The 27,236-nt window shown below is 42.7% G+C and overlaps 1 protein-coding gene across 1 annotated transcript; it reads right to left on the reverse strand.

Annotated features, from left to right (window-relative positions):
* Nucleotides 1-19,833: 19,833 nt before the first annotated feature.
* On the reverse strand, nt 19,834-25,146 carry LOC308303980 (uncharacterized protein). Its single transcript, XM_080748529.1, has 2 exons — nt 25,108-25,146; nt 19,834-22,876 (listed from the first exon to the last, which is right to left on the reverse strand). Exon 2 carries the CDS (start codon nt 22,872-22,874, stop codon nt 20,706-20,708), a length of 2,169 nt encoding a protein of 722 aa, XP_080604655.1. The 5' UTR covers nt 22,875-22,876; nt 25,108-25,146; the 3' UTR covers nt 19,834-20,705.
* Between the last annotated feature and the right edge of the window lie 2,090 nt (nt 25,147-27,236).

The raw sequence follows: 27,236 nt of genomic DNA on the forward strand, positions 1-27,236 counted from the left end.
TAAATGTAACTGGTTTCTGCCGACAGCGACGATGTGTTATTTTATCATTAAAACCTTTGTTGTTTTGGCCAATTGTTTGGGGGCTCACTTGCAATCACCCTTGTGGCCCACTAGTGGGTCCCGGCCCACAGTTTGAGCACCACTGTCATGAGGTCCTGTTTTATTCAATGACACACTGCTGCTGCTGCTGTTCAGATGTCAGCTCTTGAGTAAACTGCACTTAATATCAAATAAATCATTATAAATCTGAAACGGTATCCATGTGTAATGTATCTGTCGCCTGCAATGATATTAATATAGCATCACATGTTTGAAAGGGTGAAAACAACGCGACCGCAGTTTTCCCGGTGAACCTAAGCGCAAGACAACTAAAGCAAGACCTTAAAACCTGGCGAAAACAGTTGCGTGCATTAGTGCAAGATTAGATGAGGATAAAGGAAATCATTTAATGGAAAACATTAAATTAACTTCCGAAAAGGCTTCTAAAACTAGTAGAACCACGATCTTGCCACAAGTGAATAATTGTGGTTGTAAACTAGCCTTACATTAAGACGCTCCGCTTAATGTAAGGATAGTTGTAAACAATAACACAGACAATATAAATCCTTAGTCTAGTAGTGGGAAGAAGGGGTTATCATCATGGCCCCAAATAACTTTTAAATATCTTGCAATTGGCGACGAGTCTCTTACGAAATCGGCAAGAGTGCCTCTCATTACGTAAAGCTATATAACTTCTCCATCATCGGCAATAGTCAGTGGTATTGTGTTCCCCACACTCCCGCACCCCCACCGTTGCGCTTATAGGTTCACTAGGAAAACTGTGGTCACAACTGGATCAGGTAGGTTTTTTTTGGCCTCCAGGTGGCGTTATAACAGGCCAATGTGAAAAGGGTGCCATGTCTTCTTTGGCCTTTCATGGCAATTGATCGCTGCATGCATGATTTGAGGCATTTTTCTTAGTCAAAAGGCCCTGTCGAAAAACACAGATTAAATGACATCATACTCATGATCCCCTCCCCTTTTACCATTCACCCAACATTGTGGGTGTGGCTAACTTCAGCTGGGTAACCACCCACCATGACAACCAGGCATACATAATGAACTGGTGGGTGTGGCCACATAAAAACAAAATGTTATGTATTTATTATTATTATTTTAATTTTTTTGGAAAGATTATTCCTCATAGTGTAATCATAATACCTAATCATCATGTTTTAGGGGAGAAAAAAAATCATGGCACTGAATCTTTAATTGGACAGCCTGTTTGACAAAACCAAGTTTCACTGGCAGACTTTCACTGGAGTGTCTTCTGTCTTCACAAATCAGGTTGGACGACCTGCAGAGAACTGTGCCTGTTATGCGTGCGCGCGTGTGTGTGTGTGTGTGTGTGTGTGTGTGTGTGTGTGTGTGTGTGTGTGTGTGTGTGTGTGTGTGTGTGTGTGTGTGTGTGTGTTGAGAGATACAGAATGTGCATGGAGCTTGTGCTTTCTGTGCATGCCTGCAGCAGGGGTGTAACGATATAGTAACCATGTATCGAAATATCGTTTAACTTAAAGAAATCGAAGTATATCGAAATGAAAACAGCTTAAATCCAATCGTATCGTTTGAATTTGTATCGAATCGGCAGTGCAAAGAATCGATTGTATCGATACTACCTACTTGTGCATTGTATTTAGCATTGTTAACACTTATGTTGCAATGTTTTTTTCTCTTCAATGTCTCGCGTTGCCATGGTTACCATAGACTTCCATGTAATTGTGCAATTGTGTAAAAAGTGCACGCCCATGCCTAGATGATGCACCACGTGTGTAGATGCTGTTCACAGCTTTCAAACAAAAAAATCCGCTTGGAAATCCGTTCAGGCATTCATGATTTATCAGCCATTATGTTTTCCTCAGATGTAAACAAACATGGCTGCCATGTTTGAAAGAATGAGTTGGTATGGGGGTTAAACATGCAATTTCGCGATCGCGATCATGCCTAATACATTTCTGGAGGTCCAAAATTTTTTTTTGAAAAAAAAACTTTTTGAAAAAAACGGCCCAAACTCGGGAAACTCGGGGTTGGCACAGCGGTAGTACCAATACAAACTCGGGAAACTCGGGGTTGGCACCATATGTGTTAAGAAGAAAAAAATAAAAGGAGGGGTTTAATTACTTTTCCTTTCCATATAGCTACACTGGTCTATCGATAAATGTGTGTAATCTCTGAGTTCAAGGTGCGGGTTTGTCAATATACAATGTCCATGTATTTGGCAGATAATCACTGTGTTTACTTATTTATATCCATAATAATACATGTTTCCCTTAAAAACCTGCACTATCCACACCTTTCACATAGATTTAATTTATTTGCTAAATAGTTATTATATCGATTTTAAACCATTGATTCGAATCGTATCGTATCACCATGAGTGAACCAATATCGTCCATGTATCGTATCATCAACCATGTATCGTGATATGTATCGAATCGCTATTCAAATTTATCGTACCACCCCTAGCCTGCAGTGGTGTAAAGTACATGTACTCAAGTACTTACTGTAAGTACAATTTTATGTGTGAACTACTCCTTTAAGAATGAGATATACCCTCATTAACACACTCATTCCTACTTTTATATCATTTTCCATTTCTTTTTTCTTGTGAATATTGTGAGCACAGTCTGCCTGAGCCTTAGACACCAACACATTCAATCTCTGGAATCTTGGAGATCTTGAAGATCTGGTTTCTCCACATGACTTGGAGCTGTTAGTCAAGAGTTATTTTCCACAGATCTGCCAGACCTCCCTGGAATTTGACTGTGAAGGCAGGGCTATCGGCAGGGGCGTCACAAGGGGGGAAAGCGGGAGTTACTAGGGCCCAAGGTTTTAACTATTTTATACTTTAGATATTGAAAAATAGCAATATATACAAGTTCGAGTGCCGCGCTGCGAGCTTGTAGATCTGCTATTTTTGAGCTGAAACTAAATATTTTGGGATGGGGGTCAGTGGCCAAATACTTATAATTTTGAGGGTCCTTCACATGAAAAAAGTTTGAGCACCACTGACATTGATTATTTATTTTTTTTCAAAAAAAAATCTTAGAAGGATTTGAAATATTCAAAGACTTTTATATGATTAAAAAAAGCTGATCTACAAGCTCGCTCGCTGTGAGCTTGTATATCTGCTATTTTTTTTATAGTTAAAGAACAACATAATGCATAATAATGCGTTCCCAGTCTAAATGGGTTAAACCACCTCCCCCTATGAAGAACATTCATGGGGGGCCCGCAGTGAATCTTGTACCCAGGGCCCATGATTTGGTGTGACACACCTGGCTATGGGTGACAGGAGGAGTTTCATAAACACACTGAACGTCTGTCTGCAGTCTGTATCTGTTGGTGCCCTACAGAAACCTCACTGTTCACTCTGACAGGTAAAAAGACTTGCTTATTTATTGTGTTTGTTTTGTCTTATCTTGTTTTATCTTTTAGATTTAGTTTATTGGTTTAGGCCTACCTACGTATGTTCCTAGTTCAGTGGTGTAAAGTTAGCAGTACATTTACTTAAGTATTGTACTTAAGTAAAACGTTGAGATATTTGTACTTTACTTGAGTATTTCCAATACTTTTACTTTTGCTCCACTACATCTCGAATCCAAATATTGTACTTTTACTCCACCACAATTATTTGAAAACTTTAGTTACCAGTTACTTTGCAGATATAAATGAATATTATGAAACATACATAAACCACTTTAGCCCCATTCTATACCTAGGCTATTTTCAAACATTTTATACATTTACTTTTGGCCCTTTAAGTACATTTTTATGCCAATATTTTTTTACTTTTACTCAATTACATTTTGAATTCCGGACTTTTACTTGCAACAGAGTAGGCTATTTCTACATTGCAGTAGACTATTGATACTTTTACTTAAGTAAAACATTTGAGTACTTTGTACACCACTGTCCTAGTTTACAGAGACACTACACTGCCCCTCTGCATTTGCTGTGATTGTGTTTACCTCGTTTACAATAAGTTACTCCGGATAATGAGTGTCTGTCCGTTAAATGCCCACATTTTAAATGGTAATGGTTCAGATGAAGAAGATTATAGTAGCCTACTGCCAGTGGATCTCAGGCTGTGTAGCCACATTCCACTGAAGCAGTGCATTCTGACATACTGTTTGTACAGGAGGGAGGTGCAGTGTTGTTGCAACATTGCCATTGTCTATAATCCGAAACTGTGTGAGATATTTTATTTGAGGTGGTGCCATGATTAAACATAATGTTTATTGCGACCAAAGGTCGAGTACTGATACGAGTACAATCAGGGATGGATTACCCAACGGGCACAATGGGCCCAGGCCCAGGGGGCCCTGAGCTAGGGGGGCCCCTCAGCTTGAGCCACCGTGTGACCGCGTCCCTGTTATTAACGTTGCGCTATTTGCCAGACACTATTTTATTCGTTCAAAAAAATTAATAAAAAAAAAAATTCCTAAAACACCAGGATACATGTTATACTGTAAGTATTTAGCTCCTCAGTTTATCTATAAGACTTCAAAACAACAACAACATTACATTCTCTAATGTCCATGCATTACGACAATGTAGTGGTAGTAGATAAACCGGGGTAGATAACATAACTGTTATGTTATCTACCCTGATTAATCTAAATGGGCCCCCTCATTCATCATATACTGTAACACTTGACTGTATGGTCCTTTAAGTATGTGTTACCACCAGCCTTACCTGGCTGCCTGGGACAAGTCAGATTCTTTGCATAAACATAAAAAGCCCTATCAAATGTATAGGGGCCAAACTCTTGCAAGAAGTATAATGAATAATGTATTATTAAAATATAGATACGGTAATAATATATCTAAAATAAATAAGTCAGCACCCAATGTTATATAAAGTATTGATAGATTTTCTTATTTTTTTTATTTTAAGTTGCTTTAGCAGCTAACATAAGCATGATGAAGAATGTTATCACACAGCATAGAATAACTTTGAACCTGGCACCACTGTTTTTAGGGCAGAGGAGAGGGAAAATAAACCCATCCAAAATGTTTTCAAGAATAGTTACTATGTTATCTACACAATATTGTGTGTTATAGTTACGGTATAACTATTCTATACATTTCAGGGGCTCTTTTTTTGGGACTTTAAAAACTTTTTTTCTGGCGCGGACACGGAACACACACCATCGCTATGTCGCTGTGCAGTCGTAAGAAGGGGGGCCCTTTGCATTTTGGGGCCCAGGGGCCCATTTTTTTCAAAGTCTGTCTATGAGTAGGCCTACAATTAATAATGCAAAATGTCTTTAAATTACGTTTTTATTTTTTTTATTTTTTATCAGATGTTCCTCACTTTCTGGCTGTAGATAACACATTAAATTGCATTGCTTTCCCAGAACATGGCACAACTGCCACACATTTCACTTTTTTTTCAGGTTTAGCCCATGGAAATTCCTGTACTGTGCATGATCTTCTAGATCTGCTATGCTCAAACATTTTGTATTTTTACTTTTGATACTTTAAGAGAGAGAGAGAAAGGCAAAGTGGCGGAACACACAGGGTACTCGGGCGCTTTGTGAGCAGTATCGGACGAGTACAGCTACCGCAAAATAGGCCGGTATCGGGGCGAATACCGATACCACGAGTACCGATACCGCATCCCTAGACAAAAGTAGAGCAGTTTCAACTATTACGCTACAGTATTTCAGCTATTTCAGTGTCGCTTCAGTGCACATTTTGTGAATGATTCTTGAAAGGTGACAAGTGACCAAGTATCTGATATAAGGGGTGACCTCATCACATTGCGTGGTCACACTTCTTAGCGCCATTTTTTTTCCTTCCTTTTTTCGGTTTTAACTGCAATGAGTAAACTTACTAGAAACAAAACATCCGGTAACCGTAACACAACATCTGAAATTAAAATAAAGAAATACCATTAACCAATGTATTGATATGTTGTTCTATTTCCTTCTCTATAGACCATGGCAACAGCTGGCGGTAACCTGACTGAAGATCAGTTCCTGTGTTCCATCTGTCTGGATGTGTTCACCCAGCCTGTCTCTCTTCCATGTGGACACAACTTCTGCAAGGCCTGCATCACACGTTGCTGGAACTCCACCAACCGTCATGGCCTCTGCCAGTGTCCAATGTGCAAGGAGAAGTTCAACAGAAGACCTGCACTTCAGGTCAACTGTTTCATCTCTGAGATGGCGGATCACTTCAGGAAGTCAGTGCAGGTGAAAGAAGAGCAAGAGACAGAAGCTGCTATTTCACAAGAGGTGTTCTGTGACTGGTGTACTGACACCCAGACGAAGGCTGTCAAGTCCTGCCTGGACTGTTTGACTTCTTTCTGTGACACTCACCTTGAATCACATCGTAGGGTTGCGACCCTCAAGACCCACCAGCTGGTGGAACCCCTGGGGAGCATGGAGGACAGGATGTGCAAGAAGCACAACAAGATATTGGAGCTCTTCTGCAGGGATGAGCAGAAGTGCATTTGCATCCTGTGCTCACAAACAGACCACAGGAGCCACAATGTAGTCGCTTTGGAGGACGAGAGTGTGAAGAGGAAGGCCGAGATGGGTAAGGGAAAGACACAGCTTGAACAAAAAATCCAGGAGAGGGAACAGAAGCTCCAGGAGATCAGATGTTCAGCAGAAGTCAACAAGGAAGTGGCAGAGAAGGAGACAGCAGATGGTGTGGAGGTCCTCACTGCTCTGGTGGCCTCCATTCAGAGGAGACAGGCTGAGCTACTGGAGGTGATCGACATGAAACAGAAAGAAGTTCAGCAGAAGGCTGAACAGTCAATCACAGAGCTTTCACAGGAGATCACTGAACTACAGATGACTTGCATGAAGTTTGAGAAGCTTTCACACAGTGAAGACCACCTTCAAGTCCTCCTGTACAGCCCTACATCAGCCTCCACCTCTCCACCATGTTCTGACTGGTCTAAAGTCCTTATGGACAACAAGCTCTCTGCAGGGACTGTGAGAGGGGCTATGATAAAGATGGAGAAAACATTAGATGAAGGGATGGGGGCACTGATAAAAGAATTGAAAGAACGTCATCGTCAAGTCCCCAAGCCGTGGAAGGACCCTCCGAGGGGCGGAATAGATCCGCGGGGGGCCCCTCCGAAGGGCGGAATAGAGGGGGAAGACTTGCCGATGCCAAAGTTTAAGCTACCAAATTTTACTCCGAGGGGCGGAATAGATAAGCGGGGGGCCCCTCCGAAGGGCGGAATAGATCCGCGGGGGGCCCCTCCGAGGGGCGGAATAGATGAGGAAGACTTGCTGATGCCAATGTTTAAGCTACCAAATTTTACTCCGAGGGGCGGAATAGATCCGCGGGGGGCCCCTCCGAAGGGCGGAATAGATCCGCGGGGGGTCCTTCCGAGGGGCGGAATAGATGAGGAAGACTTGCCGATGCCAAAGTTTAAGCTACCAAATTTTACTCCGAGGGGCGGAATAGATTCGCGGGGGGCCCCTCCGAAGGGCGGAATAGATCCGTGGGGGGTCCTTCCGAGGGGCGGAATAGATGAGGAAGACTTGCCGATGCCAAAGTTAAAGCTACCCAATTTTACTCCGAGGGGCGGAATAGATCCGCGGGGGGCCCCTCCGAAAGTCGGAATAGATCCGCGGGGGGCCCCTCCGAGGGGCGGAATAGATGAGGAAGACTTGCTGATGCCAATGTTTAAGCTACCCAATTTTACTCCGAGGGGCGGAATAGATCCGCAGGGGGCCCCTCCGAAAGGCGGAATAGATCCGCGGGGGGCCCCTCCGAGAGGCGGAATAGATGAGGAAGACTTGCCGATGCCAAAGTTTAAGCTACCCAATTTTACTTTGTATTAGTGTTCTAAATATATATAGAACGAAACAATGGCAATCTGGCCTGGGGACAGCAGCACCTCTGAAAATAAAATAAAATATTTATATGTGATATATAAAATTCTGATTGGTAAATAGCTCTGCACGGTTGCATTGCCAAGCTTCTGCATGATGGACTGCATCCTAATTAGATCAATCTAAAATAGTAGATGTTTTTTCGTTTATAATAGTTCATGCTAATTATTATTGAACCATTGTACATGTTAATATTTCACGAACATACATAGGACACTTTTTTTTTCATGTATAGGCCACATTAATAGCCTTTTACAGCGATCTAGTCTCAGTCAATGTTGCCAAACTCTGTGAGTGAAACAAGTGGCCAGGTCTATGAAAACAACAGACAATGCTACTGCCAGGGTGTTCAGGGGGTTAAACTATGCTCATGCTTGAGGTCAGCCATTCTTTTAGTTTAGTTTTGAGTTTTGGTAGGGAGTCAAGATCTTTAATGGGGTTTGGTAAGTCATTCCACATATTGGTGGCAGCATATAGTAGAATGTGTTTTACCATGCGGTCAGTTGATGTCCTTCAACTGGTGAATTGATTTTTTTTTGTTTATTTTCCTTTGTTTCTGTTCAGTTGATGAGGTCAGTTGATGTCCTTCAACTGGTGAGCAATCAAACGGTGTATGTATCATCTGTCTTGTCTCAAAAGATTCTCTGAGTTTATTTTTCATGTCTTGCAAAAAAATATATATATGATAATAATGCATCCACAATGTCTTCCCTGAAAACCACAAAATGTTTTGTAAAAATGTCCTTTAATAGTCATTATACCATATTAGTGAATATCAAGGTTTTTCTTTCATAACTATATACATTTTATTGGATATATTTAGTGGGTGATAATTATTATTTTTGTTAAACTGGTATAACTACAGTATAACAATTTTCTCAGTTTGGCTTTAAGAATGTGTGTCTAAGGTGCTCGGCTGGCAAGGTGGTAAAGTACCTTCCCATTGCTGCATAGTTCATGGGTTTGAGTCCAGCATCCGGCTTTGCCCAGCAGCTATTCAAACAAAATGGCCCGTGTTCGGGGGAGGGAAGCTGGGCTGGGAGGGTATTATTTCTCACTGCACATACTCCTGCAAGCTGAGGGTGGCACCTGCATGTCAGCGGGGAATGTTTAGCGGGAGGTGTAAGGCGGAGGCATTGTGTCCTTCTGATGGGGGCTCCTCACTGGCAGGTGGACCAGTAGAGTATAAGAGCATTGAAAACACACAAGAATAAAATTGATGTGTGGTGTGTATGGGCTTAGATTAATGCCAATATTATTTTGCACTTGCTGGGGATAAAAAGGGTACACATAATTGGCTACTGCAAATAAAAAGAGATAAGGTTAATGGCATTGTCTGATTCATCATGTTTCATTGTTCGTCATTTGTTTGCTATACACACAAACTCATGTCTGCTCGAAGGCACTTGTATGTGCCACATACCATGAATACCGCCTTATTTGTCATGCAAGATGGCCAAATCGGAAACAAATTGTTTATGTGCCAAGCATTTGTCAAAACAAATAAAATAAAAAGGTGTGTTAAATGATATATTGCTTGTTTTTTTTAATTTTTATAATGCATAACTAGACATTTATTTCAAACCAATTTCCACGAATGAAAACTAGACCAAGTTAAATTTGCTTAGTTCAATTGTACACCTTGGAATACTTTTCATTCAAGCCTATGTAAGAGTACTGCAAATCCCAAATATAATATAAATACATTTAATTTTGATTTAAATCGATTCAAACAGGGGACGATTCGAACCGATTTAATAAAGAAAAAAATGGTGATTCATTTTTCTTTTCGTTTATTTTTATTTTATTTTTTTTTAAAGAAAAACTATGATGTTTCTGATATGAAATGTGAGCTTACCATGATCACAGTAATCCTTAATCATATTCCATCATATTCAATAGCTTTTGGAGAGAGATAGTTCAGAGCACTGCAGACTGCAGATGAGAAGTCTGTGTGTCTGTCTCTGTCACCAGGTGTTGCTCGTTGGCACATCATTAATACGTCAAGGAAGACAATTAGCCTATGTTTCTGCACTGTCAAATAGGTCTACATCTATTCTAAGATAGCATCAAAGCCAAGGTTTTTAACCCTAGTAGCTTGGTTCTAAACAATAAGAAAGCATGTTTACAATTGTTGCACAGACATTAAGAACTTTTACATGAACAGTATGCTCTTTTGCAGTGTAGTTAAAGAAAAGTTAAAATAATAAATAATAATAAAAAAGAAAATCTGTAATTGCTGTGGAAAATAATGTTGTTAAAAAAATTGTTAAATTGTGAATTGTGAACCTTGACTCGTGATTCGAATCGTATCGTGAGTTGAGTGAATCGTGGCATGCCAACAATAAATACACAATAAACACATTTTCTACAGTTGATTTACTTATGCCCTTATATATGCCTTTGAATTATGGTAATTCATTCAGAATCCATCTACATTACTCTTTGCTATTTTACTTGTATAGCTAATTAAATTGTATAAATGATTGATTTTAAATTGGTATGTCCCTGAATACAAGCTAATGGAGAGTGCATGACCAAATAGTGGTGTTTGGAGATCAACGCTGTTAAATAAACTTGAACAAAGTAGATGTTTATTTTGATATCTGTGCTCGTACTTTCACTCTTATCATTTATTTGAAAATAAACTGCAGTTCCTTAGCATCACCCACTCTTTTATATCAGCATGTCGTCACTGTCTAACAGAAACCTTGTATCTCCAAGTTTCAATTTCTACGCTATTCGTAAAGTAAAGCCCTGCTTCATCATACAGAACTGTCGCATGAAAGTAGTGAAAATAGCAGACCTACAAGCACACAACGAGCTTGTAGATCGGCTATTTTCACAATTTTACTTCATTTTCAAATGATAGATGCAAAGAAAATGGTTTCCACCCGACAGCAACGATATGTTAGTGACGTGACAATAAACTGAAGTTGAATGTAAAGTCGATGGGATTTCCCAGAGTGTCAGTACTGGCTTTACAGGAAACCCAGGCATGGACGCACGCACACACACACGCACGCACGCACGCACGCACGCACGCACGCACGCACGCACGCACGCACGCACGCACGCACGCACGCACGCACGCACGCACGCACGCACGCACGCACGCACGCACGCACGCACGCACACACACACACACACACACACACACACACACACACACACACACACACACACACACACACACACACACACACATTCAAATGTAAGAGCTTGGCCTAATGGAAGGCAACTGAATAGGAATCTAAGCGGCCTTCCATCACCAGCCCCGTCAGGCTCAGTTTCCCACTAAATAGCGACTTTAAGCAACGCTACAGCAACGGCAGATGACAATGGTACCCAGAAATGATCAGCGCTCGATAGATAAACCTGCCACCGTCGCGGCCGTCTCTACAACACCAGAAGGTCCCTTCCCACGTAGCGTCTACTACGTCTGCTGCGTAAACGCGTCGCCATGGGAACCAAAGCGTTCAGTGAAAGGGGTGGGACCCCGTCGCCGACGTCTGTTTGCTTAATGATTTTGACCACTACGGCGATTACGTCATAGCAGCCGTAGTCCGCCTGGCGTTGCCGTCCTGAAAATCACAGAGCTTAAAGACCCAATGAAATGACTATTTTGGGTGTTTTATTTTGAAGTTTCAGTTTGAAAAGGAAGCCTGTGTGTTTCTGAACCAATTCGAGGGGACCAGCCCTTCAGGCGATGGGATTTAAAATCTGAGTAATGGGAGTAATGGGAGCCAGCAATGGGAAACAAACAGGTGAATGTAATCAAAGGTTCATTTATATTCAAAAAGTCTATCTATGTCATCACTTTTTGAATTTCTGTTCACAGGAAGTAATTAAGAATGGCCTATTTAAGGACCTTTGATATAAATATACGCAGCAATTGTTTATTTTCTATTTTTTTGGCATCTCAGATATGCTCTACAAGTGTGAAAAACATGTTTTTGATTTCACCCTGTCTTTAAAGTCGCTAATAATGTATTTAGGACATCCGGACGTACATTGACATGTATTCATCATGGCTGCAGAAAATGGAGATACCTCGGATTCTTTCCCCATATCGCAGGTTTGGGCAAAACTGCCTGTTTACTATTGACCATAACGTACAAGGATCATCGCGTTGTACTTTTTCTCCTCCGAGTGAAAGAAATGGTGTTTGTCTGTTGCGACCGTCAGGTCGCAGTTACTATCAAAACCTCCACCGGCTGTCAGTCTGTCTGTCAGTCTGTCAGTCTGTCAGTCTGTCAGTCTGTCAGTATGTTAGTCAGACGTCACACCTCACACTTTTGCCCTTCTCATATCTCCGCCACCGTTGCCCCGATCCATGCCAAACTTTGCACACACACTCATTGGCTGCCAAACCACTACTTCCACCCTCATTTCTCACATGACCCTCTTCTAGCGCCACCATGAGGCTGATTCTTGCAAAACACATTTTTGGACACTGCTCCTACAAATTCTGCCCTAAAATCACACAAATCGGTATGTCTACAGTCAAGTCATCAACATGGATCTGTCACATTTAGCGCCACCATCAGGCCGATTCTTTTAAACACATTTTTGGACACTGCTCCTAGAGATTTTACCCTAAAATCACACAAAGTGGTACACAGTATGTCTAGAGTCATGTCATCAACATGGATCTGTCCCATTTAGCGCCACCATCAGGCCGATTTTTACATGCGACCTGACGGTCACTTATCTCCTGATTTAGGGAGTCTTACTGGTGTATTTGTGTGTGGGTGTGGGTGTGTGGGTGAGAGATAAAGAATGTGCAAGTAACTAAGTACATCAACTCAAGTACCGTATTTACTAAGTAAAATGTTCTCTGTGAACTACTCCTTTAAGGATGAGATACCCTTATTAACACACTCATTCTTTTTTTTAATGGTGAGCACAGTTTGATTGAGCCTTGGACACAAGCAACGGACACAATAAATCTCTGGAATCTTGAAGATCTTGAAGATCTGGTTTCTCCACATTGGAGCTGTTAGTCAAGCTTTGTTTTTCCACAGATATGCCAGACATCTCTGGAATTTGACCTTGAGGCAGGGCTATCAGCGACCGGAGGAGGATCATAAACACACTGAACGTCTCTCTGCAGTCTGTATCTGTTGGTTCTCTACAGAAAGCTCACCGTTCACTCTCTGACAGGTAAAAAGAGTTATATTTATTGTGTTTGTTTTGTTTAACTTTTTGAGCGGTGGTAAACCGCTCCTAAGAGTGGCTGTGCGTGTGTCTGTAGCCTTTTTCCTCAGCGTTTTGCCATAGCAAAATGTGTATACATAGCATCATGTTTGTCTAGTGATGTCATATGTCGTATGTCTGTAGCCCTTTTCCTGTGCGTTTTGCCATAGCAAAATAGCAGATCTACAATAGCAGATCTACAAGCTCACAACACGTTGAGAGCTTGTACATCTGCTATTTTCAAACATTATGTACTTTTACTTTTGGTACTTTAAGTACATTTCGTAGTAGGCTATTTCTACATTGCAGTATTGATACTTTTACTTAAGTAAAACATTTGAGTACTTTGTACACCACTGTCCTAGTTTACCGAGACACTACACTGCCCCTCTGCATTTGCTGTGATTGTGTTTACCTCGTTTACAGTAAGTTACTCTGGATAATGAGTGTATGTCCGTTAAATGCCCACATTTTAAATGGTAATGGCTCAGGTGAAGAAGATTCTTTTTTAGTAGCCTATACTATCAGTAGATCTGAGGCTGTCTAGCCACACACGGCAAACAGATGAGGCATCATCTGAAACATCGCGTTCTGACATAGGCCTACATGTGTATACAGGAGGGCGGTGTGTTTAGTGTTGTTGCGATGCCATTGTCTATAATCAAAAACTGTTGGAAATATTTTATTTTGATGTGGTGTCATGATTTAACTTAATGTTGACATGGCACACTATCTAGAGCAGGGGTGGGCAACTTTGATGATGAAGAGGGCCACTATATTTCCAATAAAGTTATTATTTGACCATGAACATCCCGCCGTTAGTCGTCGCTAAAGTTGTAAAGACTCGATGAAGACCTGTGTGAGTGTGTGGCATCTAAAACATTGTCCACCACATCTCTAAAAATAATTAGCGCAAGTTAGCGTCTCCGTTGTGTTTGTTTACAGAGAAAGATCCTATATCCATATGTTGAAGAAAGGGCCGTTGTTTTCTTTCGGGAGCGGAGGGGAGGAGGGTAGTTGGGGGGGGGGGGGGGGGGGATGTGGTGCGGTACGGTGTCGTGTCGTGTAGCGTAGTGTCGGGCAAAAAAACTGGTATGGAAAACCGGCTAATGTGTCCCTTTTTGGGTGAACTACTCCTTTAAATTCCTTTATATTCTGACAATACCTTTTGCTATAGTGTAAATCTTTATGTAGAAGAAATGAACAGACGTTTTTTTTTTGTGGCACCAGAAAACCACGGCCACTGCTATGCCCTGTATGTTCAGTAACAAGGGTCTCACCCATCCCTCCAGCTCTGTATTATGCTCTCCACACACGCCGTTCTGCTGTGGAACCTGCTGTGGGGCCGGGGGAAAAAAATGGTGTGAAGACTCATTCATGGTTTCCTAGTCAGCATTGTTTCCTTTCTGCAGAAATTGCTGGACAAGAGTAGAGCAGTTTCAACTATTACAGCTACAGTATTTCAGCTATTTCAGCGTCACTTTAGTGCACAGTTTTGTGTCATTCTTGAAAGGTGACCTCATCAAATTGCGTGGTCACATTTCTTAGTGCCAGTTTTACCTGCAATGAGTAACCGTTCTCATTAGATGAAACAAAACATACGGTAACACGACTCAAATTAAAACAAAGAAATACAATTAACCAGTGTATTGATATGTTGTTCTATTTCCTTCCCTATAGACCATGGCAACAGCTGGTGGTAACCTGACTGAAGATCAGTTCCTGTGTTCCATCTGTCTGGATGTGTTCACCCAGCCTGTCTCTCTTCCATGTGGACACAACTTCTGCAAGGACTGCATCACTGACTGCTGGAACTCCACCAACCGTCATGGCCTCTGCCAGTGTCCAATGTGCAAGGAGAAGTTCAACAGAAGACCTGCGCTTCAGGTCAACTGTTTCATCTCTGAGATGGTGGATCACTTCAGGAAGTCAGTGCAGGTGAAAGAAGAACAAGAAACAGAAGCTGATATTCCACAGGAGGTGTTCTGTGACTGGTGTAGAGGCAACCAGACGAAAGCTGTCAAGTCCTGTCTGGTCTGTTTGACTTCTTTCTGTGAGACTCACCTTGAACCACATCACAGAGTTGCAACCCTCAAGACCCACCAGCTGGTGGAACCCCTGGGGAGCATGGAGAGCAGGATGTGCAAGAAGCACAACAAGATATTGGAGCTCTTCTGCAGGGATGAGCAGAGGTGCATCTGCATGCTGTGCTCACAAACAGACCACAGGAGCCACGATGTGGTCACTTTGGAGGATGAGAGTGGAAAGAGGAAGGCCGAGATGGGGAAGGGAAAGACACAGCTTGAACAAAAAATCCAGGACAGGGAACAGAAGCTCCTGGAGATCAGAAGTTCGGCAGAACTCAACAAGATAGTGGCAGAGAAGGAGACAGCAGATGCCATAGGGGTCCTCATATCCCTCATGGACTCCATTCAGAGAAGACAGGCTGAGCTACTGGAAGTGATCGACAGGAAACAGAAAGAAGTACAGCAGAAGGCTGAACAGTCCATCACAGAGCTCGAGAAGGAGATTGCTGAACTGAAGATGACTTGCATGGAGTGGGGGAATCTTTCACACAGTGAAGACCACCTTAAAGTCGTTATGCACAGCCTTCCATCTCCATCCACCTTTCCACCACGGTCTGACTGCTCTGAAGCCCGCAAAGGGTGGAGGAATCTTTCACGCAGTGAATACCACCGATCGCCACCCACCTTTTCACCACGCTCTGAATTCTCTGAACTCGGTATGGACAGAGGCCTCTCTGCAGGGACTGTGAGAGAAGCGGTGACTAAGATGGGGAAGACATTAAATGAAGGGATGGAGACACTGAAGAAACAATTGGAAGAACGTCATCTTCAAGTCCCCCGACGTACCACTTCCTCCCCGCGCAGGGGCGCCGAGCCTGGACAATTGCCCAGGGCATCTATATATCCGCAGGTACGAGATCTAGATCCATATGCACCAGATCTACCTTTAGATCCGCGGGCACCAGATGTAGATCTAGATCTTAACCCTTTTAGAAGAAACCCTTCTCCAGCAAGAGCCGCTGATTTCCGCATCCACGGCCGTGCCCCCAGCCACGTCCACGGACGCAGCCGCAGGTTTGCGTCCACGGCCGCGGCTGCGTTCATGGACGGTTCCGTGGCCAGCCGTGCCAGCCGTTTGCGTCCGCGGCCGGACGTTTGCGGAAGCGGCCCCGCGTATGCGGCCACTTTTTCCGCGGACGCGGCCATGGACCCGGACCCGGACGCGGAAATCAGCGGCCGTCTCTCCCCTTTTTTTTAAAGGTGGCGAATCAACGATAAAAATGATATAAACACAATAGAAATTGGTATTATACAAGGGGAGATAATTATAATGGACCAAATTCAAGTTTCCTTTCTTTTTGTGCTGAGTTTATTTAGTGGGTGATAATTAATGTCTTTGTTAGCATGTTTTAAAGGGATATTTCACTTTCAAAAAAACTTTCTGTCATTTTATCATCTAATCAGGCTCTTGCGAACACCCAGGACAGTTTTTGAATTTCTTCATTTTGAATTGTATTTATGTATTAATACAATTAATACAATAAAAGATTATAAAAAATAAATGAAAAGAGTTATCGAAGAAACACGGCCTGCTCACGTATTCAGAGGGTGTCAGGAGTCACCAGAAAAAAGGACAGTTGTTTTCATTGAATCTATCATGCTTAAAATGTAGTTTGAAGTTACAATAAGTTTGTATAGGAAGTTCCTGGAAGGGTGTCCTCAAGAGCCTGATTAGACAATAAAATTACAAAAAGTTTTTTTGAAAGTGTAATATCCCTTTAACTATCTCAAGTTTTTTCTTTTTTTTTTAAGAATGTGTGTGATTGGCTGGCAAGGTGGTGAAGTACCTGCATCTGGCTTTGCTGAGCATCTATTCAAACAAATTGGCTTGTGTGTTCGGGATAGTGAAGCTGGGCGAAATAACACCCTCCCAGAGTGTTATTTCTCACTGCACATACTCCTGCAAGCTGAGGGTGGCACCTGTCAGCGGCAGGGACGTGCTGGGCCCCTGATTCAGCCCGGGAAAAAGAGTTGGAGAGGCCCTCATTTTTTAATTTCTTTTTTATATTTCGTCGTTGTCGGGTGGAAACCTTGTATTTCCAAACCGGTTTGTTTTGTATTTATCATTTTAAAAATGATTTAAACTAGTGAAAACAGCCGATCTACAAGCACACAACGCCTCGCACCGCGAGGCGTTGTGTGCTTGTAGATCTGCTGTTTTCACTACTTTTGTGCAACGGCCTTGTATGATGAAGCAGGGCTTTGCTTTGCGAAAAAATGTACAAATTTGAAACTTGGAGATACAAGGTTTCTGCCCGACAGTGACGATTTACTGTGTTGGCCGCCCAGCCCCCAAAATGGAACGAAGGCCGACATTTTTTTTATTTTATTTTCCTAATGGCCGGCCTGGACCTGCGGGGAATGAACCGGCCGTTCGGGAGTTGTCCCGCTTTTCCCAATGGCCAGCACGTCCCTGGTCAGCGGGGAATGTTTAGTGGGAGGTGCAGGACGGGGGCATTGTGTCCTTCCGATGGGGGCTCCTCACTGGCAGGTGGGTCAGTAGAGCAGGGGTTTTCAAAGTGGGTGAAGGGTCACCCTGGGGTGCCGTGACGGCAGTCCAGGGGTGCCGCGAGATCATTTGATAATACTTGGAATTTATTTGGACAAAAAATATTATTTAGTATAAATTTGAACTTGAAGTACAAAGTTTTTTTCAGTCAGTTCTAACCAAAATGGCTGTTATCTCAACGTAATCACTAAAATATTGTGATTGTCAGGCAGAAACCTCGTATCTCCAAGCTTCAAATGTGTACGTCTTTTGCCCTGCTTCTTCATACAAGACCGCCGCACAAAACTAGTGAAAACAACCAATCTACAAGCATGTGTGCTTGTAGATCTGCGGTTTTCACTAGATTAGTGCATTGTATAGATGATAAATAAAATTAAAAAAAACGGTTTTGGACATACAAGATTTCCACCCGACAACGACGATATGCTATAAATATAAGGTGCTGGGAGTGAAAATTATAATGTAGGGGTGCCTCGGATGTAGGGGTAACCTCGGATTAAAACAAATATTTATGGGGTGCCCTGAGACAGAAAAGTTTGGGAACCCCTGCAGTAGAGTATAACAGCAGTGGCAACAAACAGGAATTATGTGTGGACTTAAGGGCTTAAGTTAATGTCAATATGATTGCACTTGCTGGGGAGAAAAAGGGTACTAATAATTGGCTTTTGTAAATTTAAAAAATGTAAAGAGACATGGTTAATGGCAAAGTCTGATGCATCATTATTCTTTGTTCGACTTTCGTTTGTGTATACACACAAACTCATGTCTGCTCGGAGGCACTTGTGTGCCAGCCACAAACCATGTATTAGAATGCCTTATTTGCCTTGCAAGATGGCCGAATCTGAAAAAAAATTGTTTATGTGCCAAACATTTTTCAAACCATATAAAATAAAATAAAAAAGGTGTCTGTTAAACGATATATTGCTTGTTTTGTTGTTTTTCCCTTTTAAATAATATGCATAACTGGGCGTATAGACATTTATATCAAAGCATTTTCCACAAATGAAAACTAGACCACGCATGTTTTGCTTATTTGGTAAGTTCCATTGTTCACAAGCCCTATGTAAGAGTACTACAAATCCCAAATATGATATAAATAAATACGCAATTAAAAAGTTTTTTCTACTCTAAAGACCTGACAGTTGATTGACTTCTTTGCCATTTTACTTGTCTAGCTTTATATTTTATAAACGTGTTAATGATTGATTTTTTTAATTGGTGTGTCCCTGATGAGAACAATAGGACATCAACGCTGTGAAATAAACTTGAACAAAGTAGATGTTTATTTTGATACCTGTGCTCGTACTTTCACTCTTATCATTAATTTGAAAATATCTAACCCTAATCCTAACCCAGAACACCCTGATTGAATCTTCAGTCATCATCGTTACAAAGGGCTTTTTCAGCTTTCACATTCAAATGTGAATATTATAAAACAAAATATCGGCTAAACCGATTAGTTAAGTCGGTCTGACAATGGCCGAAATTATTATTTTATCATTATTTTACGCTTTTTGTGGTCATTTTTGAATAGAAACACATATATGAAGCTTAATCTTTTTTATAAAATATTTTCAAAACATATTTATTTTAGCATCCGTTTTTCAAGAAACAGTTGACTATAGCTCCTTTAACTGTGAGAAAAGAAGAAACTATAATACAAATGATTGGGTGTGGAGCTGCCTATGGAGCCAACGAGCTGCAATGTAAGCAACCTTCCATCACCAGCCCCCTGAGGGCCTCACATTAGGCATTCGAGAAGACTATTGGCAGGTCTTAAGACTTTTAACCAGAGTATTACGATCATCTGCTTAGCAGAATGCACTCTAAACCAATGATGCTGCCATTGACTCGCGACCCCAACATGACCCCGGAAGGTAATTTTATGCACATAAACGTGCACGTTTGGTGCACATTTGCCAAATTGCCACACATGTAATGTGTTAAGCCTAGGGCAGGGGTAAGCAACCTTTATTATCATAAGTGAATACAAAATCTGTCTGTGGCCGCAATATTTGAATAACGTCAACGTCAACCCTATAATTAAGTGTTTATTATATATTATGACTAAATAAAAATACATTAAATTAAATTCTTGCACAGATCTTAGATATTAGCAGTAAAAGCAAACAACTGTCTTCCTCAGTTATCTTTATTTTTATTTATTTATATTTCTTTGCTTTTGGAATCAGACCACTAATACATGTGTCAGAAGTTAGCCACACCCACCGTGTTGTTGTGTGGTAAAAAGGGGAGGGGATGATATTATGATCAGTGTATTTCAGTTGGGCCTTTTGACTCAGAGGCTTTCAGCTTTCAGGAAGTAACCAAAATTACACAGGGAAGACACATTATAACCACACCTGGGGGTCTATTAGAATAATCTATTAGAGTAATGTTAACTCCATAGACACATACAAAACAGAAAAAAGTACAAAACTATGGCACAACATAAACTGCCAAAACGTTGTAAATGTGATCTTATCATTTTCCCCTGTTCAGCAAACCTCTTCGCCGAAAATAGCAGATCTACAAGCTCACAATGTGTCAAATCTGCTATTTTCTTGTAGATATTAGATATTTTCACCCTAGAGGAGGGTTCAAGTTGTTAATGTAAAAGAAAAAAAAAGTCTCTATCCCATAAAGATTTGTCAGCTAGGGACCTTCAGATGGAGTCTGAAGAGATGAGTCTTCATGCTGCGGTGGAAAGTTGCTAGTGAGTCTGCAGATGTAGGTCCAAGAGGGGTAAGAGTCTAGGTTGAAAGGAATAATTGTCAGGATCGTTGTCCTGGCTGTTTTATGGAAGTTACAGACAGCATTCCTGCATTAGCTGATCTAAATGAGCGGAAGGGAGGACAGAGATGTAAATAATTGAGATGGTTGAAGACCAGGCATGCTGCGAGATTCTGGATCATTTGAAGGGGCTTCAGTGCATGCCAGAAAGCCAATAAGGAGGGAGAAATGGAATCAAACTTTGAGATGACCGAGCCCTGGATAATCCTGATTGTGTTCATTTCTTTGTTTTACCGTGTTGTTTGGCATGTTGAGTTGTGGGTCCATGGCTAGTGTGGCCAGGGTTCTTGTGTCCAGGATTGTGTGGTGGCTTAGTATGTGCAGGGTTCTTTGGTCCAGGATTGTGGTGTGGGTTGGTGCTGAAAGTGTTTTGGGGTCCAGGGTTGTGGTGTGGGTTGCTGCGGAAAGTGTTTTGGGGTCCAGGGTTGTAGGGCGGGTTGGAGCGGAAAGTGTTTTGGGGTCCAGGGTTGTGGGGCGGGTTGGTGCTGAAAGTGTTTTGGGGTCCAGGGTTGTGGTGTGGGTTGCTGCGGAAAGTGTTTTGGGGTCCAGGGTTGTAGGGCGGGTTGGAGCGGAAAGTGTTTTGGGGTCCAGGATTGTGAGGCGGGTTGGAGCAGAAAGTGGTTTGGGGTCCAGGGTTGTGGGGCGGGTTGGAGCGGAAAGTGTTTTGGGCTCCAGGGTTGTGGTGTGGGTTGGTGCGGAAAGTGTTTTGGGGTCCAGGGTTGTGGGACGGGTTTGTATGTGCAGGGTTCTTGGGCCCAGGATAGTGGGGCGGGTTGGTGCGGCCAGGGTTCCTGGGCCCAGGATTGTTGGGAAGATGTGAGCGTACAGGATAATTGGGTCCAGTGTTGTTGGGTGTGTTGGTGGTACGTAGAGAGTTAGATGGTCCTGGGGTCACTCGTGCAGGGGTGTTGCGTGCAGGCCTCTTGGGTCGACGATTGGTGCGCTTAGAGTTTTGGGGCACGGTGACGTACACATACTTGTTGCACACTGGGTTGTTGGGTAGAGAAGTGATGGTTATATAGTTGTTGCATACAGGGTTATTGGGTGTAGGGGTTATGTTTATGTAGTTAGTGCACCCTTGGGCCGTGGGTACATGGTCGGTAGATGCATGGCTTGTGGGTATAGGGTTGGAAGATTCAGGGTTAGTGGGCACAGGGCTGGTGCATTCAGGGTTTGTGGGTACAGGGATGGTAGATTCAGGGTTAGTGGGCACAGGGCTGGTGCATTCAGGGTTTGTGGGTACAGGGCTGGTAGATTCAGGGTTAGTGGGCACAGGGCTGGTGCATTCAGGGTTTGTGGGTACAGGGCTGGTAGATTCAGGGTTAGTGGGCACAGGGCTGGTGCATTCAGGGTTTGTAGATTCAGGGTCGGTGGATATATCGAGCTCCTCTTCAATGTCTTGATTAATCATCTCCATTTGTTGTATCAGTGCCTCCATCCCGTCGTTTACCGCCTGCTCCATCTCGGCCACGGCTGCCCTCGCCGTCCCCGCACAGAGCTCGCTGTCGATGCAGACTTCGGACCAGTCCTCCACGGGCAGCGGAGGGCCGTGCAGGTAGGGCTGGCTCTGCAGGAAGAAGTCGAGGAGGCCATCGGCGTACGAGAGCTGCCCCAACTCGGCGCTCCTGCTCTCGATGTCGGCGATCTCCTGCTCGAGGTCTGCCATCAGGTCTCCGGCCTCGTCCTCCGCTTCCCTCCGCTTCCTCTCCATCACCTCCAGGAGCGCCGCCCGCTTGCCCTGGAAGGAGGCGGCCAGGGCCACGCAGGCGTCAACGCAGTCCGAGAGCTCCCTCTCCGCCAGCTCCGCGTTGAGCTCCGCCGAGCGCTTGATCTCCTCAAGCTTCCGGAGCCTCTCCCGGATCATCTGGTCGCACTCCGCCTTTGTCTCCTCGATCCGTTTCTCTCGCCGTCCGCACTCGTCCTCCAAAAAGACCACGGCGTGGGTCTTGTGGTTTGTTTGCGAGCACAGGATGCAAATGAGCTGCTGCTCGTCGCCGCAGAAGAGCTCCAGGCTCTTGTTGTGCGTCGCGCACATCCTCCTGTCCGTCATGCTACTCCCCGGAGGCTCCGCCGTCTCGCTCAGCACCTCCTGTGGAACATTGTCGTCGTCGTCTCTCTCTTGCTCTTCTTTCCCCTTCACTGACTTCCTGAACTGATCGGCCATCTCTGAGATGAAACAGTTGACGCGAAGCTCGGGTCTTGCGTCGAACGTGTCCTTGCACATTGGACACTGGCAGAGTCCACAGGCAGCGGAGTTCCAGCACCGCGTGATGCAGGCCTTACAGAAGTTGTGTCCACATGGAAGAGAGACGGGCTGGGTGAACACATCCAGACAGATGGAACACAGGAAGTGCTCCTCGGACAGGAGACCGCCAGCTGTCGCCATGGCTGCAGGGATAGAACAGCAGAACAATGTGTCAATTTAATGGTTTATTTCTTTTGTTCATGATAAATGCATTCATCGCATGCATGCACAAGTAATATGTTTGCCATGGTTGTGTATTTTTATCAGAACACAGTTAACCCAATAACAGACCCGAAGCCGATTCTAAAAGTGTATGTTTCTATATCAGTGCTGCTCAACATGTTTTCATGTCAAGGACCCCCACAATTATATGTATTTGGCCGCAGACCCCATCTCAAATTAGTTAGTTACAGGGACCCCCCAGAAGCAAAGGGTTAAAAATGTTCACTTTAAAAACATACAGGTATATATATATATATATATATATATATATATATGTAAAGATCTGTGCCACTTTTCAAGATTCTTTTCAAAAATAGCAGATCTACATCGTGCAGCAAGAAGTGATGCACTGTGAGCTTGTATATCTGCTATATTTGAAAAGCCAAAGTATAAAATAATGGTTAAAATATTGCTAAAATCTAAAATGACACAATTCCCAATTTCCATGTCTACTCCGGCTTCTGTGTGCACCCCAAACAGTTTTATAATACAAACAAGTCTTCGTGTGAAGGCAAGTGATTCACATGCATGTTGACATCCAAGTCTCAATAAACATTATTGCCTGTGTTCTCACAGTTTGCCAAATGTCTTTGTTTAGTTAGTCATTTTATAATATTGTACCTTGGTCGGTACTCATGCAAAATGATCGGACACACACTCACACTCACAAGCACACACACACACACACACACACACACACACACACACACACACACACACACACACACACACACACACACTTTGTTTTACATGTTATGTTTATTACTTTCATGAGAAAGCCTTCACCGCTGCTCCTACTTTTATTGTTTTATCAGTTTTGTCACCTTTTTATGATTTCACAATTGTAGGCCTACTGTATAACCCATCAATTATCACATGAACCTCTTCTAGCGCCACCATGAGGCCGATTCTTGCTAAACACATTTTTGGACACTGCTCCTACAGATTTTGCCCTAAAATCACGCAAATCGGTACACAGTATGTCTACACTCATATCATCAACATGGATCTGTCCCATATAGCACCACAGTTTTTTCACACACTTTTTTGGACACTGCTCCTACACATTTTGCTCTCAAATCACGCTGCGACCTGATGGTCGCTTATCTCCCGATTAGGGAGTCTTACTTGTAGTAGTAGTAGTAGTAGTAGTAGTAGTAGTTGTGTTATTGTTGTTTGTATTGCTATTGTTATTAGAGAAGAAGAAAACTCAATTGGCCATTTTTATAGATACATACCTGTATGAATATTGTAATACAAATCAGAATAAGATGAAAGTATGCATTCAGAGTGCCTTGTTAAATATGTTAATAAAACTGCATTTACAGTTGTTTAGCTTCGCTCAGGATGTTAAACTCATAACTTGGCAATAGTGACAGATAGTTTCCTTCCTACGCATATTATGTGCCATACTATACATGAAGAGAGTGGAGAGTTACTAGCACATGAAATGCAGTGATGTTTCCCTTCTGAGTTTGTAGATCTGCTATTTTTGCTACTTTAGAATCCGATTTGTTTTTCCTCTTTTTAAATTGGAATCCTGAAATGTAACATTTTGATTGAATTTCTCCTGTTGATTTATGAACTTTAATACAAATATGTTGGACATAAAAAAAGACTAACATTTGTAATACTGCTATACTAGTCATTCAACTACTAATATAGACTGAAGTATGTTTGGAATTGTAACGGCTGAAATCAATAATATATCAGTATTGCGATATTAACCTGGCCGCATTAAGTGAAGGTGGGGCACCTCAGGCCAACAGCTGCCTATGTATGGTATATCGCAACATAACACATTTTTAGATTTTTTTTAATACACATTTGAAGTTCTTCAGAAAACGTAGGTCAGGATTTAGAAGGCATTTTTTGTATTAATTGGCCTCATGTCTAATAATAAATGAATGCCCTACTTAGCTTGTTGATCTAAAAATAACAATAGAAAAGGACATGCGACAGTGAGGATACATTTGTTTGATACGATATTTACCTACAAACAACAATACAAAAGGACAATGACAGCGACAGCGAGGACAGCCTATAATAGTTATTATGTTATAGTTATCTATACAAATAACAATACAAAAGGACATGTTACAGTGAGGATAATTATAGCCTAGTATTAGTTTCATATGTTATGATAATATACCTACCGCTGCTCTGATGCTGTCGTCTGCTAACAGTCCCTGCTTACAGTAACAGTCACGTGGTGACCTGGTGACTCAGCGCGCTGTGTTTGCTTTGACTATCTCTGTTGCGTCATATCGTCTCTGTCGGGTGGAAACCTCACACGTCCAACACCGATAGTTTTTTTGGGATTCAAATATACAAAAACATAGCAGATTGATAAGCTCAAAACGCGCCGCTTCGAGCCACGGTTCGAGCTGCAGTTTGGGCTTGTAGATATGCTATTTTTATCATGGAGATAAGAGGTTTTCTGCCCGTCAGCGACGATATACTTTGCTACGCTCGCCACTCCTTCCTGGTATTTCTGGTGGTGTGTGTGTGTGTGTGTGTGTGTGTGTGTGTGTGTGTGTGTGTGTGCGTGCGTGCGTGCGTGCGTGCGTGCGTGCGTGCGTGCGTGCGTGAGAGAGAGAGACTATCAGCAGGGGGAAGAGGAACTGAGCCGAGGCGAGGAAGCCAGAGAGGGAAAGAAAGAGACGGGGCACGCATGCGCGTTTGTGTGAGTGTCACTGAGGAGCAGGCAGGCAGAAAATGGAGGCAGAGAGAGAGGGAAAAGGAAGAAAAACAAGGGTTTTATCTCTGGCTCCTGTCAACAATATGTGTCCCCAAATCACCGGAAAAAGGTAGCTAGATTTGTTGCTTGAGGCTTTCCACAAATTAAGTCTCTAGGGGGGTCTGGAAAGTAGCTTGTACTGTATTTTTCTCACACCAATTGTCTTTGGCAAAAATTACAGATACTCACAGGCAGTTTGTGACGAATGTTCGTCCTCAGAACAATTGTATGAAGATTGTCTTCCCCCATTTACAACAACAATCTTCATATAATTGCTGCGTTTTTTTGTTCAGGCCAAGGAGAGAGAGAGGACGAGAGAGAGAGAGAGAGAGCAAGGAACCCAGTGGTGACAGTTGCGAAAAAATCAACCCTGGTCCGAAAATAAATACGAAACAATCACGTGTGCAAACGTGATTGCCATAACATGAGGTTGATCTGGACAGTTCAGAAACCTACATGTGACCTACTGTAATTACCTGTGGCCAGGGCAGGAATTTCATGTAGGCCATGAAGGCCATGGCCGCCGTTGCCCCTCAGTTTGGCCTTGTGACCCTCAAACCAATGGCATGACCTGAGGCCACAGTGGCCTTAATGCCCCAGATGACTGTACCACTTTCTACTCTCTCTCTCTGTCTCGTCGATATGAAGACACCATTGACTTGTGTTGAGTCCCCACTTTTAAACCAATCCAGTATCGTTGATGTGTGCAGTGCTGACCATGGATCAGATTGTAAATACCCATGTATTTAAAATTATTTAATTCTTTCTTTCGTGTTCTATTTGATGGCCTTCCTGCCCTGGCATTTGGCCTTTGTGCCCTCAAACAATGGACAACACCAAAGGCCAAGTGGCCTTGCCCCTAAAATGACGAAATTCCAGGCCTGCCTGTGGCCCTTAAATATATCTTCAGAAGTGCTATTATACAGTAGTTGTTTCAAAAGAGTTTCCTTCAGTTTTAGCAAAGATCCTGACTAAAGGCCAACGCAGGTGTAACAGACTGCCTGAAACGTGTTTCATAAATGAGCACAATAACCACCAATCATGAACAGGCTCAAAGGGTGCAGGTGCCAGTGAATTGGCTGCATTTATTATATCAAATCAACATGCCCACCATATTCAACACAATACAAAACACGAAAGGTTTTAAATAATAAGGCTACCAAAAATATGAACATATTTTGAGTAGGTAAGTTGCAAGATTCAAGTTTGTGTACGGGCACATAAGAGTAAAACTTCATTTGTTCGACTTCCTGCTTGTATGGTTTCATACAATGGTAGTAATGCAAATAGCACTGCTCTACAGAGGCAAGGAGGTTTATACAAATATCGTATAATAGTATTAGCCTGAATTCAGACTGCGCAGTCCACTCAGAGAGTGGGCGGGTCTATAGAGGGTATGCGCATGCATAAAGTGTATGGCGTATCGAGTGGCAAATCGAGTGGCAAAGTGAGTGGCAAATCGAGTGGCAAAGTGAGTTCAATGTCGTTTAACGTTGTTTAATGCAATCAGACAGGACTGTTCTGTTTAAATGTGGGCTGTC

This window comes from Nannobrachium achirus (assembly GCF_963921795.1).
Source record: "Nannobrachium achirus genome assembly, chromosome: 19".
In the NCBI taxonomy this organism is placed as follows: domain Eukaryota; kingdom Metazoa; phylum Chordata; class Actinopteri; order Myctophiformes; family Myctophidae; genus Nannobrachium; species Nannobrachium achirus.

Coding starts and splice junctions, on each gene's coding strand:
- LOC308303980 (XM_080748529.1), bottom strand. CDS start 22,874: ATGGCGACAGCTGGCGGTCTCCTGTCCGAGGAGCACTTCCTGTGTTCC.